Here is a 15,451-nt window from a genome sequence, read left to right on the forward strand (position 1 = left end):
ATCATGAGAACACGTGCTGCAATGTAATGAAGTTACTGTGATGTCTCATGTGACAGTGCTGAGCAGAACACTGTATCTATAAACACAATTCTTGCTACTTTTATATATTTATTAAATAATATTATAATCATTTAACATTTTTTTTCGAGTAAAGGTAGTAATTTAAAAATATAAATTCTTAAACAAAAGTGTTCAATATTACAAATATACATTTAAAGGGATAATAACATTCACATATAAAAGTTTAAAATACAAAAATATGTATTTTACTTTTAATAGTTGACTTTTTTTATTTGTATTTTACATCATTTGAATATTTTAAGATAATATTAATGTATTTTTTTATAAAAGGTTAAGTAAAAACTCGAAACTCATGATACAATCATAACATTTATTAATGTATATTAGATTAACGTTAGTATTTAATATTTTTCAATTTCTAACTTATTTTTATTATAGTTTATTTAATTATATTAAAATTCGTTTTGATTAAGATTAAATAATAATTAATGAATTGATATTAAATATATTTTTGTATTGAATATTTTTACAGTTTAGAAATATAAGCATTAATTAATATTTTATATATTAATTTATCTTTCAATTCTCTATCTTTAACTAATGTTCATTTATGGTCAGTGTTTAATATTTCTTGTAAAATTCATTAAATTATTAATGACTATGATTAAATCATAATTAATCAATGAATGCTAAATATATTATATTTAATATCTTTACAGATAAAAATATACACATTAAGTAATCTTTTACATATATATATAGTGCTAGTATTTAATTTTTTTCGTTTTATGATTTAATTTTGATATATTGTATTTAAAAAATTATATTTGTAAAATTTATTAAAATACTTGCTAATTAAGATTAAACCATATTTAATTAATTAACATTAAATATATTGTATTGAATATTTTTACAGTTTAAAACTACAAGTATTAAATATTCCTTAATGTATTACTTAATAGTTTAATTTTGTAACTTTAATCAGTATTAGTTTAATGTTATCATTTAATTAATTAACATTAAATATATTGAATTGAATATTTTTACAGTTTAAGAATAAAATAATTAAATATTCCTTTATATATTAATTAATATTTTAAGTTCATAACTTTAATCAGTATTTTTTATGTTAGCTTTTAATATTTTCATTTTAAAGTTTGACTTTGATGTACTATGTTTAAAATTCTATCATATTAAGTTTATTCAAAGTATTATCTAATCAGTAAATGAATATTAAGTATATTTTATTCAATACTTATACAGTTTAAAAATATAATCATTAAGTAATATTTTATATATTAACTAATATTTTTAGTTAACATCTTTAATTAATTTTCCGTTGAGAATAGTATTTGATATTTTTCAATTTATAATTCAAAATTTAAAGTATTTTATTTAAATTTGCTTTCTCAACGTATTAAAAGTCTTCTTGAATAATTATTATCCTTATTTCCAACAGCATTTAGTTTTTTTTTTCAATCTATTTTTCAAAAAGTATAAATTTATGTATAAATCTTCTTAGTTGATTTATTCTTTATATCTACTACAGCCTTTTGATTCTCAGTTTTGAAAATTTTTAGGGTAACAATATAAAAATAAATATTTTCTAAATACAAAAATAAAATAACAACTGCCAACAAAAATATTATTTTCTGGGATCAAAAGTTAAGTGATGAACATATTTTTATTCACATTCACTAGCCTTATTCATAGATTATTGGACTATAGTAATAAATAAATTCATTGTTTTAATTAATATTCTTATAATTGGGTTTATATTTGGGCCTTAATTATTATTATTGTTAATTTTGTGTTTTGAGAGTAAATGATCATGAGAAGCATTTATCTTTGTGAATGGGCTAAATATGCAAAAATTCAAGTTGTTTCTTGAACCAAAACAAGAAACAAATTATGGGGAGAAGAAAGAGAAAATAAAATCTACAATATCTCAGAAACAGAATTGGAAACAAATCTTCCACAAAATACAAGAATTGTGGAAAGATAAAAACTTGGAAACTGTTAACAAAATATAAACTACAATATTTTCCCAAAAAAAGCCTATAAAAAGACACAAGCATCAAGGAAAAGCTAAATACTTTGGTTGATTCCTTTGTGATTCCCCATTGAGTTATGAGGTTTTGATTAATAAAAAAAGTTTCTATTTTTAATTCTCTATAGCAGTACCAGTTATTTTTATTGTCTAATCTCCTATAAAACTAGTTTTTGTGAGAGATTGTACTTGAACACATGATTGAGAGTCTTCGTCTTAAACTTTGGTTTCTTAGTTAGTTCGTATTGTTTTAATTAATTTTTTAGGCGCATAATTCAAGAGAGAGGACATAAGCATTCTCATGGAGTGTACGCATGGAACAAAGTGAGTATTGATTAAACCAGTAGACACATGCTTTACTGGTGAGCTTCAGTTGAATTAGGTGTGGAAGAACTCGAGAGTCAATCTGCATTCTTTACTGATTTAAATCACCATTTATATTTTTCTACTTAACGATCACAACCCCCTTTTTATTATTATTGTTATTACTAACCTTTCATTGCTTATAGATAGATTTTGAATTCGGTTAACTGAATCACTATTGGATTCGTTGGGAGACGACTTGGGTCATCTGGCCACAATTATACTATCATTTCTCTAGTGTTAGACAAGTCTACGCTAGAATCATATTAATTTGACAACAAAATAAAGAAAATCAAATTTGATAGTTGTCGTTTTGCTGTCAAATTAATATGAATCTATGGTAGACTTGTCAAACACTAGAGAGATGATAGTATAATTGTGGCCAGATGACCCCAAGTCGTCTCCCAACGAATCCAATAGTGATTTTAGTGAATAGAATTCAAAACCTATCTGCAAACAATGAAAATTAGCAATAATGGTAAAGTAAAAGTAAGAGGGGTTGCGATCGTTAAGCAGGAAAATATAAATGGTGATTTAAATCAGTAAAGAATGCAAATTGACTCCCAAGTTCTTCCGCCAATGAATTCTTCACAGGCTCTCTAAAGATTATTCTTTTCTCAATCTTCAACAGAAACTAGATTGAACATGCGTCAAACCTAATTCAACTGAAGCTCACCAGTAAAGCATGCGTCTACCGGTTTGATTAATACCCACTTTGTTCCATGCGTATACTCCATGAGAATGCTTATCTCCTCTCTATTGAATCATGCACCCAAGAAATTAATTAGAACAATACGAACTAACTAATAAACCAAAGTTTAAGATAAGGAAGACGTTCAATTACAACCTCTCACAAAAACTAGTTTTCCAGGAGATTAGACAATAAAAACAACTGTTATAGAGAATTAAAAATAGAATCTTTTATTAATCAAAACCTCAAAACTCAATGGAGGATCACAAAGGAATCCACCAAAGGGTTTAGCTTTCCATACGGAGGCAAAAAAATTACAAATAAGAAAAGAAACTAAGAAAACCCTAGTTTCCCCTTTTCTTGTGTCCTTTTATAGACTTTTATGTTCTAAGGATCTTGGGAAAATATTGTAGTTTATATTTTGTTAAAAGTTTACAAGTTTCTTTCTTTCCATAATTCTAGTATTTTGCAGAAGATTTACTTCCAATTCTGTTTCTGAAATATTGTAGATTTTATTTTCTCTTTCTTCTCCTCAGAATATTTGTTTCCTGTTTTGGGTAAAGAAACAACTTGTACTTTTGCATATTTGGCCCATTTACAAAGGTAGATGCTTCCTCCAGATAATTTATTCTAAAAACACAAAATTAACAATAATAATAGTTAAGGCCCAAATAAACCCAATTATAAGAATATTAATTAAAATAATGAATTTATTTATTATTATAGTCCAATAATCTATGAATAAGGTTAGTGAGTGTGAATAAATATATGCTCATCATTAAGATAAACTTTTTTTTTATGGACCACAAACACAATATGATTATAATTTTTTTAAATATACATATATATATATATATATATATATTATAATTCTTAAAGTTTATTGAACATTTTATGTAAGACTCTTTGTAAAAATATAAATTTAAAATTTTGTATCTTGTTAATTTTACAATTAATCTTATTTATTAGTTTACTGTGAAATAAAACAATACAAAAATTGTAACTTTAATAAATGCAATTTATAGGGTTTTTTATTAAATAAAATTAAAATTTTAAGATTTTCAATTTAAATAAATGAACATGTAGCAATTAAACCATGACAAATTATTTAAAATAGTACTTTTTTGTATAACAATCCTAATCAAACGAAAACACTTTTGTATTTAAAAAGTCATGTTTTAATGTAAAAAATAAAATCTATACAATTTTTAAATTTTAATCTGTAATTTATAATTACCAAAGATTCGTTTAATTACAACATACAGATAATTTTAATTGCTAGATTTTATTCACACATTTAAAAAACAGATCATTTTAATCTCAAAGCTTTAACAACGTTTCTTTCATAGTTTTAATCCACTCTCAATTGTTAATTTAAATTATAATACTTTTATTGTTATAAAGAATTAAAAGTATTTATTATAATATTTTTATTTACACAAATATTAATAATTGAAGAACTGAGGAATGTGAGAGTTAGAGAAGAAGAAGTTGAAACGAACACAGAGAAAGAAGCGTTCATCGATCATGTCCAAAAACAAAGAGAAAAAGAAGAAAAAGAGCGAAAGCGATGAAGACGACGACGTTTTCTACTACCGCTACAGCAGTGTAAACCCTAACCCTACGCAACACAATCCCAATTCAAATCCCAATCCCAATCCCAAAACCAATAACAAGGGATCTTCGTCATTGGCACCGTCCAAATCAACGTTGTACGTTTCAAACATCGATTACACGCTCACCAATTCTGATCTCCACACGCTTTTCACTACCTTCGGCCGAATCGCGCGCGTGACGGTCCTCAAGGACCGCCACACGCGCCTCAGCCGCGGCGTCGCGTTCATCCAGTTCGTCTCCATCCACGACGCGCGCAACGCCGCCGCGCAGATGCATGGGAAGGTCCTCAACGGCCGCACCCTCACCGCCTCCATCGCCGCCGACAACGGCCGCGCGCCCGAGTTCATCCGTAAGCGCGTCTACCGTGACACTGCCCGCTGCTTCGAGTGCGGCGCCGACGGGCACCTCTCCTACGACTGCCCGCGGAACCAGCTAGGCCCCCGCCAGCGCCCCGAGCCCAAACGCCCCCGCCGTGGGCCCCACCACCGCGACGACGACAACGACGATGGCGGGGAGGATTCTGACGGTGTCGGAACCGGTGCCCGGTTCGAGGATGACAATTGGGCGTCCGTCGTGGATGACGGCGCCGACGAGAGGCTGCTGACGGGAAACCGCGACGACGATGAATCCGTGGCTGTGAAGAGTAAGAAGAAGAAGAAGAAAGCCGGGTACTTCAGTGATGAGAGTGATGATGATGACTTTGATGGTTGAGTTGGTGCAATTGGAAACTTAGAAGCAATTTTTTTATGCCTCTGGTACTCTAATCCAATCAGAATTGAAGTATCACTTTTAAGGTTAATGTAAATTTTTGTTATGTAGATTATTGATATGTAACTCTAATTTTGATTAGAAAACAGCACTAGAAACGACAAAGAAACTTCATGGTGTTGCCTATTTGTTTGATGTTGATGACAATTGAATGGTGTTTATTGATGGTTTTGATACTGTTCTACTGTGACAATTGAAGATTTCCTTCAGTAATGTACTTTGTCAATTTTTAAATCTTTATTACACAGAAAAATTCTAATTTAGATTGGGAAACAATGCCAAAAGTGCATGAGGATGGAAATGTTGTTGTCTGTTGTTTTATGTTGATGGAAATGGAAGGGGTATGTAATATGTTCCAAGTTTTGAATTTGATGCACACACTAATAATTTGTAACAAAAATGAGGTTCCCTTCTGTTGTTGATTGTTAACCTTCTCTTTTAAGTATACTAGGTTCAGATGGTTTTTCTGTTAGGATATTCAATATTATTCTACATTGACAGAGAATTTATGAACATATCATTTTTGAATAAAGATATCAAATAATAGGCTCATCTAAAGTGAGTTGTTCACTTTAAAAGTTAAAGCCATTGATAAGAAAATCAGCGGTTAACATTGCATGTTTATGTGTATGCATAACAGTTGCAAAATGTTGGAATATCAGTGGTTGGTTGAGAAACTAGTTGCAGAAGTATATACTCAAATGTATGATGTTGATTATGAGGAGACATTTGAATATTGTTACATTATCTCATTATTATCTCATTAGCAACACACTTTACTTTGGTTGGGAGTTGTAATAGTTTAATGTGAAGAAATTCTTTTTGCATGGGCATCTAAAGGAAAAGTTTAAAAGGAAATTTCTCTTGGCTTCGAGTCTATTGAACAAAAGAATAAGCATGCTAAAGAAAGTATCGTTCAGGCTCAAACAATCACCCTTTTTTTTTATCAAGTCTTCCTTATAAGGAAAACTTACTTTTCTCTTAGTTTTTGTGAATAACATGATTGTTGCAGGAGATGATAAAAATAAGAAATTGATAAAGAAAGCTCCTTGTTTCAAAATGAAGAATCTTGGAAAATTAAAATACTTCCTTCACGGGTAGAAGTTGCATGCTCTTAAAAGGACATCTTTATCTCCCAAACAAACATGTTTTAGTTTTTTTAAAAAAACAAGTTGAAATTCTTATAGAATAGAACCATAGAACTAAGAATGATGAAGATAACTCTAATGAAAAAGGGTCAATATCAAAGGCTTGTAGGAAAGCTCATTTCCTTAGCCCACACCACACCAAATGAAACATATAATGTATATGATCACTTTAATTGTTATGATTGAAAATTACTTTGAATCTTTAGACTCAAGTGTGAAGAATCTATGACCCTTTATTATAATAATAAATTAACTATTAATATTGTTGCTCACAATTTAAGCATGATAAGACAAAACCCATATGGATAACCAACACTTCATTAAAGAAAACTTGGATAATGGTCTTATCATTACTTCCTACATTCCATCAAGACATTAACTAACAGATTTGTTTATAAAAATGTCTTCATATAGAGCTCATACGCATAACGAAAAATTGGATAGTGATTCCATACGAAAAGATATGAAAAATTCCAATGCATGGAATTATGAAATTAGAATGCATAGGAGTATTTGGCACCTTCAAGTATAAGAAATATGGTAATGAAAAATATTCTATAAATTTCACTTTTCACAGTATGGAATGTATTCACCAAGTTCTAACGCAAAATGCAGAACCTATAGTACATGTTCCATCGTTTCTAGTTTATTATAGTATATTTAGTTACAATGATGCAAGGAAGACCTCAGCACAACTGTTACTATGCACCAAGATATAAGCAACGAAAGAGGTGGAAACAAAAAGATAAGAGTGGTGCATAAGAAAGCACAAATAGGATTGCTGCATAATCTTTGGCATAGGAAGGTACTGCAGTGCCAGAAATGACTAAAATATTCATTACTCTGATATCTCCTCTTCCTCCAATTGTAGTGCCTTTGTTTGTTAAGCTGAGCTTATTTTACAAACTTGTCCCGTGGCATACAGAAACATTTATTGCATCTGAATTCATGTTGCCATTCTCCATGTGAACCACCTATCTCAGACTGTTTCCTCAGCTTGTTCTTGTTTATCTGGAAGTTGGCTTCTAAGGAAGTCAAGAACTGATTGCCGCTGTACAGAAGGTTTGAAAATTGAAATTAATTGCAGGACTCAATAAGGAAATCCAGCATAAAACAAAAACATTTGTTCGTGAGTGTGTGTGTATAGATATATACCCACTTGTTTTTTAATTGGAGTACTTGTTGGAAAATTTCATTCAATGTTAGTTTTAAAATGAAATCTGACATGGTATTAGAACTAAGCTCATCTTAGTAAGCAGTCTATTCTAATAGGTTAATTCTATCAAATCTTATGCTATATGGCTGTTGATTATTTGAACAAAGAACAAAATTATATTGTCACATTTACAAAATTATCACATATTCAATTACAAAGTTTATATACAAGGAGACATGATATAAGAACTTTTTAATTTGAGAGAAGAAGCTCATCTTAACCCCTACATTTCCCATGAATGGTTGAGATTCTAGCATAAAAGTCCTGCTACCTTTCTAAGTGACATAATATAATCTTTATTAAACTTCTAATCTTTCACTACCAGTATAACTTATGATCAAGATTTACTTCTGTCACTCAAATAAAAATGGTTCCATCACTTGTTATATCTCAAGTATATACACAGGTCTTTTTTGTTTATAGATATCTTACCCGATGTTCAAGTCCACTAGCTTCAGATTTCAACGTTAGTGATTCCAGTAGGTCTATGGCTTCTTGAAATCCATCAGTAGCTAACTTTTCCTCCCCTATATTCCTGTCCACATCCGCAACTTTTGCAAGAGAAACAGCAACATCTAGAACCTATAAAGTTATTTCAAACAATGAAAAAGAGAGCCAGTTAATTATCAAGTGTACTTGTTTCTTTGATCGGTTCAGTTGTTTCAGAAGAGAATCAAAATAAAACTGCAAAGTATCAATAGTCATAAAAAAACTCATAAAGGGTGAATTTTGCCTGAGACATTTAAGTTCATAAATTTTTTTCCACAATTCTCCTAACTTTAATTAAATCGTCTTAGCTGGTTCAACTTATGGCATTGTACAACAATCTACAAACCAACGTAGAAAAGCTTGCACCAGACCCAAAGAACAGCAAGAGACTTGAATGAAGATCAATTACTTAACATAAAAGAATTCAAATAAATTGTATCTAGATAGTAATATCCAACCTGGGATGGAACGTTCGAATTCTGCTTGACAACATCCCGGCGAACATCCAAAGATTTGAAATAGTAAGATCTTGCAGCTTGAAGATCTCCATCATAATATTTAAGATCTCCAATTTTGTTAAGTGAAACAGAAAGTGTATGTGTAATCTGTAGGACAAGAAATTTAACAAATTAAATTGACAACAAGCAAAAAAGAAAAGTATTATGTTGAAGTTTATGCATTTTGACTCTGGACAGCACAAAAGCAATGTTCAGATGAAAAGACCTCCATATCATCTTTTGGCAACTTGGTCAGAAATTGGACGCTTTCTTCAAAATAAGAAACTGCAGAACTGGCATCACCCATTGCTCGGCTGCAAAAAAATAATGTTCACATGTAGGTCACAATCTGCCTCCATTAAACATGTCACATAACAATATTCTTTTACCATTTTGTTATAGAATAAGAAATATCATTAGAGAAGAAACAAGAGAAGATAAAAGCAGAGAAAAAGATGACTGGAAAAGAAAACAAAGTGCCAAAGCCAAGAAAAAGTGTCAACAAAATGATAAAAATCTGTTTAAACGTCAACTTTCAAAACCCCTCTAAAATAATGATTAGCTAAGCACAACAACAAGAAAAAAATCACGGCCATGAAACAAAGAAAGGCTATAGTTTTCAGAAAGTATTAAACCAGCTAATTATTTGAAAATACATATTTGCAACCATGCAATAATAAGTTCAAGGACCTTTTTCATATATATAACCCGGAATCATGATGAAGCACAAAAACTAGCAAAAAAAAACTTAGAACTTCATCTGATTGTAGTAATCAACACTAGACCCCATAACATCTACGATGGCAAATACAAGGCAAACAATTCTAATACGCATAAATGGTCAAAACTGAAAATTTCTCAATTTAAGATATATTTAACATTAATAATGAGTTTGATTTATACTTGGCTATAATAATTCAATATTTTTAATTTATCTTAAAATCTTGAAAGGAAGATAATAGTGACAAAGTTATTTAGATAATAATTAGTCACATCACGTTTTATTAAACTCAAGTCTTTCTAGTTAATTATTAGATTTTATAAGAAACTATCTTTTACACCAAAATGAGGTCATAGTGATTTTTGTTGGAGATTCCACATTGACTAGAGATATGGTCAAATTATAATATGTATATAAGTGAGTACAAACTGCATTGCAAGCCAATTATGTAGGATTATGTTAAACCTAAATCCACTTCTTGATGCAATCAAAGTTTGCCCAAGCAAGATTTGTTGGCATATTGTACCACAAGCTTTCAGAGTTCATTTTTGTGTACTAGTCCTTAAATTTACAAAAATCATATAAATTAATTCCTCTCAAGGATTAAAGTGAGAAAAATAAACATGATACAAGCTGAACATATTCAGGGACTAACGCTTACACAAATAAATTCAAGGATTTGTATAACTAATTCATACACAGATACATTTCAGGACGAAACTATGAGATGGGAATAATTACGAGTACTAAGTTACCTGTTCACTCTTTTTTAAGTGAGAGCTGACCAATTAAATACCGAAATTTCAGGGATTTTATTGAGTCAACTTGACAAAAAAAATGTGAAGTGTTTTCCTTCTTGTTTCTCAAAAAACATATATAATTCCATCGTTTTAGTGTATCATAGAAAAGAAAACAGAAAACAAGTTAGCCATAACCCAAGTACTTGGGATCATCGTTGAAGGACCATTTTCAAAAACAGCCTGGATTTTGCAAATTAATTTTCCATCTGTACACATACTAGGTGTTCCTTTTTCTTCTGCCATTCCTTTGTGATCTCTGTCTAGTTATATTCAGGGTCCCTTACTATTTTGTTCCATTGCCTTTGTATCAAGTAGACAATTCTATATTCAATCAGTGAAACTCATGACAGATTTCTATAGTTGTATAGAATTTTCTTCATTTTTCTTCAAGCACAAATCATTTACGCAAATAATATCTAATCAATTGAGCACATATAACAATAATATTCTACATACACTAAAACTAACAAATACAAGAGAACAGACTACGGTGATGAGAATACTTAAAAAAATCTAGATATATGCATAAACAAGAAAATAAGAGTAACAGAGTTATTAATCAGTTGCTATGTGAGTGGTGCAGAGAAGAAAGCAAGAAAACATACCAGCAGTCACCAAGCATACCCAAGACTGCTCCAAGCTGGGAACATAAGTCTGAAGTGTTACCAACTTTTTCTAACTGATCACGAATGTCTTCAGCACAGAGGTTGAGTCTTGATTTGGCACTTTCTAAGTTCTGAGCACGGAATGCCTGTTTTTGCATTGCATATAGCAAAATACTCATTATCAAGTGGTAAAATAAAATCAACAAAGTTTAAATTCTAATTTAGTAAAACAAAAGGCAGTAGCTTCAGCAGAGGAACAGCTATTGACATCAATGTCTCTTCCAGATAAATATATTTTCCAACACTTCCAATCATATATAACAGTTCAGGATCTATCAAAAGTTATTAACATCACCGCCAAATACATTAAGGACAAGCAAGTTCAAGGATCTTTCACCATTTAATCATTCATATTATATAATAAGATGCATCATTAACATTTGAAAAGGCCATACATACCCTCATGGCCTGTTGCACTAAGAAAGAACCTCTTTCCAAAGACACATCCTCATAGATGACCTGTTTACTCTCCGCAGCTTCTTCTCCATTGTCTGAGCTAACAGACCTTTTGATCCTAGCATGACCTTCAATAAAGCGATCGACTACACCTTGAAGATTAGCATCAGGCTCAATCTTCACAATATCAGCCCCACACAATGGACAGTCCTTAAAGCGGGATATGCATGCTCTAATTTTAGACAAGTAGAATATGAGAAATGAGACAATGCAATTCATCATAGATTCGAGATATAAACACGGGACAAGGTACATACTTGCAGAAAACATGAGAACAAGGCACGCATTTGCTTGTGTCGAATAATAGAGCCTGGCACACTGTACAGCTAAGAGGACCAATCTTAAACGATTGTGAATCATATCCAAAAGGGCACTTTGGTGATGCACTAGCTGAGTCATTAGCCTCTTTCTTCACCTTACTCTCAGAATCAACCTGATGCTTCATAGAGTTTTCACCCAATTTTTTAGAAGCATTGTTATCATCAGGGCGAGCAGCTTTGACAAAGGGGCAAACTGGTGTCATATTCATCAAGAACAGGAGCCTGCCAAAACATCAAAACAAAGAGGCTTTGTTATCATCCTTTTGTTTTATTTATTTAAGTAAAACTTTCCAAACAAATAACAGTTTTCGTAACCATTACCTAAGAATAATGATTAAATAGTTTTTTTTTTTAGAATAAATCACGTTACAGGCATTGCTTACATTAAATTCTACACATTTCAGTATAGCTTTTCACTCGTGTTCCTTCAGGTGCATTTGGTAAGAAAGCCAAAAATAGGTTAGATCGAATGAAGAGAAAAAGAGTGAAAACAAAAGTATTTGGTTTAAGACAAATAAAAAATTTCCAGATAATTGATTCATTCAACAGTTGATTTTCCTCAACTTTATAACAGGTTACATCAGGTATCTTATCCATTATGTAAGGCCTTAGCCCTGTGTCTTAATAAAAGCTGCAGTTAAAAAAAAAAAACAACGTTAACAATCTCTCTACCCTATTTCTTTACCATTTTTCTTTGAGCAAACGAAGCCTTGAATAAAAAAATAATTTTCCAACCAAAGTCACATTAAAAAAAAACGCACCAACCTCGTTGATTAGAAACACATTTAAATCCTATCAATGTTTTACACGATGAACTTAATAATTCAATCTAAACTCTGTTTTTTACTGCAAAGACAACATCTTAGGAAGAATTCCGCAAACCTAGGAAGTAGCAATAAAACGAAAAATTGCATCCCATATGAACTTATAAAATTCACACACTCCCCTGTGCCCCAATTGTTCTGGAGTCAACCATTCCCAACTGGGTACATTGAATCAACATCAAGATTCAATTTTTATCAACAAATAGAAATCCCTATTCTTGATTTGCAGAATTAAAAAGGATGAAAAGATTACAGGATCGAGGGAAGCGAAGAAACTGGAAGTTGCAGAGAACGACGTCGTTGCAGCTGCTCTGGTGTTCTTCTTCCTTCGTCTTTGTTGGTGTGAGGCAGAGAATCGTGCGATGGTTCTCAGAAAAAATGTGGATGATGATGATGATGGCAGTTTGAAGAACTTGTACTTTATATTTGCTTTATAGTCCCTCCTTTCTTGTATATTTCTAAAGTGACAATATATTTTATTTTTTTATTTCTCTATACTATATTTGTAAGACTTAAATTAAAAATTATATTTATTCTCTTGTAAGAGTTAATTTAAAACCAATTTGTTTAGATACTTTTACATCAAATTTTAATATATTATATAATTTATAGAGGAATTAAGTTCACTATTTTTTTTCCTTTACTTTTCTATACATCATATACATAATTATTTGTGTTATAAGATGTATGATACGTTCAACAAAATATCACAACACTTTAGTTTAAAAAAAAACGATATTATATATAATATAAAATTGTCTTTATCTGTATGAAGTATTCAAAAACTGATATTTACGTGTGTAAAACAAATTAATGTATAGATTGAAATTTTAATATAAAATTACTTTTATTAGTATATATAATATAGATTTAATTAAGTTTTAATTTTATTGTAAAGTTGGGTATTTTTGATTGACTACTTATTAAATTTTTATCTATTGAATTTTAATTTTTTAATATAAATTTTAATTTAGTCTTTGTCAATTAATTTTTTTCAATAATTGAGAGACGTGATTATTATTTTATAATGTCATCTTACTTATTTGTTTCCACAAATTAAGTTTGATGGAAAAGTCAGACAAGAAGTGAAAGTTGCTCGGGAACGGGAGTGACGATTTGTATGTGTTCTGTGCTGATTTGTCAGTAGTTTGGAGGTTTGTAGAGATTTCACTTGGTGAATATTAGGATAAATAAACTTCAAATGGTCATAAAAAAACTTCAAAAGATAATAACTTTTGACGGAGAAGTCGGACAAAAAGTGAAAATTACTCGGAACGGGGGTGGCGATTTGCATGTATTATGTGTTGATTTGTCAGTAGTTTGGGGTTTATGGAGACTTCACTTAGTAAATATTAGGATAAACAAACTTCAAATGACCATGAAAAAACTTCAAAGGCTAATAACTTTTAACGGAGAAGTCGGACAAAAAGCGAAAGTTGCTTGGAACGGGGGGAGATTTGCATGTGTTATGTGCTAATTTTTCAGTAGTTTGGGCTTTGTGGAGACTTCATTTAGTGAATATAAGGATAAACAAACTTCAAATGGCCATAAAAAACTTCAAAGGGTTATAACTTTTGACAGAAGTCGGACAAAAAGAAAAAGTTGCTCGGAACGGGGGTGGTGATTTGCATGTGTTATGTGCCAATTTGTCAGTAGTTTGAGGTTTGTGGAAACTTCATTTAGTGAATATTAGGATAAAGAAACTTCAAATGGCCATAAAAAAACTTCATAGGGTGATAATTTTTGACGGAAAAGTCGGACAAAAAGTGAAAGTTGCTTGGAACGGGGGTGACAATTTGCATGGGTTATGTGCTCATTTGTCAGTAGTTTGGGGTTTGTGGAGACTTCATTTGATGATTTTATGGATAAACAAACTTCGAATGGCCATAAAAAAACTTCAAAGGGTGATAACTTTTGACGGAGAAGTCGGACAAAAAGTGAAAGTTGCTTGGAACGGGGGTGACAATTTGCATGTTTTTTTGTGTTGATTTGTCAGTAATTTGGGGTTTGTGGAGACTTCATTTGGTGAATATTAGGATAAAAAAAACTTCAAATGGCCATAACAAAACTTCAAAGGGTGATAACTTTTGACGGAGAAGTCAGACAAAAAGTGAAAGTTGCTCGGAACGGGGGTGGCAGTTTGCATGTGTTATGTGATGATTTGTCAGTAGTTTGGAGTTTGTGGATACTTCATTTGGTGAATATTAGGATAAACAAACTTCAAATGGCCATAAAAAAACTTCAAAGGGTGATAAATTTTGAGGAAGAAGTTGGACAAAAAGCGAAAGTTGCTCGAAACGGGGGTGGCGATTTGCATGTGTTATGTGCTAATTTGTCGACTGAATTTGGAACAAAACACGACAAATTTCTAGTCAAACGGATGAGTATTCACCCATGAAAAAAATCAAACAGTTCACACACAAACAAACCTTCCTTTCAGCCCAGGCAGTGATGAATACATAATTTATTGCAAATCCTGTGGGACGAATTTGGAGCTCAAATCTGAGCCAAAACTCAATAAACACAATTACGAATGTCTAGTTAACATTTCAGAGCAAAATACCCAAGGAGTAAGGCGTAGAAAGTCCCATTCCGGGAGTGAACAAAACTAGTTTTCCAAAAACAAAACTAAACGTCCTATCTTTTCTTCCATGTATCTTCTTTTTGTGATTTGTTTATGGATGCGCCTCCTTACCTGAGCGCAAACAACATATGAAAGCACTTGTGTGAATTTTTTCAGCCCAATACGGACCTAAAATAAAATTGTATAAAGTAGGGTGAAATTTCACTAGTTTTGGTAGTCGA

General features: G+C 31.2%; 2 protein-coding genes across 2 annotated transcripts; one reads left to right on the forward strand and one right to left on the reverse strand.

Moving 5' to 3' along the window:
* Positions 1 to 4,579: 4,579 nt before the first annotated feature.
* Positions 4,580 to 5,703, forward strand: U11/U12-31K (RNA recognition motif and CCHC-type zinc finger domains containing protein). Its single transcript, XM_068642802.2, has one exon. It carries the CDS (start codon positions 4,653 to 4,655, stop codon positions 5,451 to 5,453), a length of 801 nt encoding a protein of 266 aa, XP_068498903.2. The 5' UTR covers positions 4,580 to 4,652; the 3' UTR covers positions 5,454 to 5,703.
* Positions 5,704 to 7,185: 1,482 nt separating this feature from the next.
* Positions 7,186 to 13,052, reverse strand: LOC137834678 (zinc ion binding protein). Its single transcript, XM_068642803.2, has 8 exons — positions 12,900 to 13,052; positions 11,760 to 12,044; positions 11,446 to 11,674; positions 10,987 to 11,132; positions 9,087 to 9,174; positions 8,822 to 8,968; positions 8,307 to 8,456; positions 7,186 to 7,709 (listed from the first exon to the last, which is right to left on the reverse strand). Exons 2-8 carry the CDS (start codon positions 12,029 to 12,031, stop codon positions 7,638 to 7,640), a joined length of 1,104 nt encoding a protein of 367 aa, XP_068498904.2. The 5' UTR covers positions 12,032 to 12,044; positions 12,900 to 13,052; the 3' UTR covers positions 7,186 to 7,637.
* Between the last annotated feature and the right edge of the window lie 2,399 nt (positions 13,053 to 15,451).

Source organism: Phaseolus vulgaris, chromosome 5 (assembly GCF_051622355.1).
Source record: "Phaseolus vulgaris cultivar YP4 chromosome 5, ASM5162235v1, whole genome shotgun sequence".
NCBI classification, from domain to species: domain Eukaryota; kingdom Viridiplantae; phylum Streptophyta; class Magnoliopsida; order Fabales; family Fabaceae; genus Phaseolus; species Phaseolus vulgaris.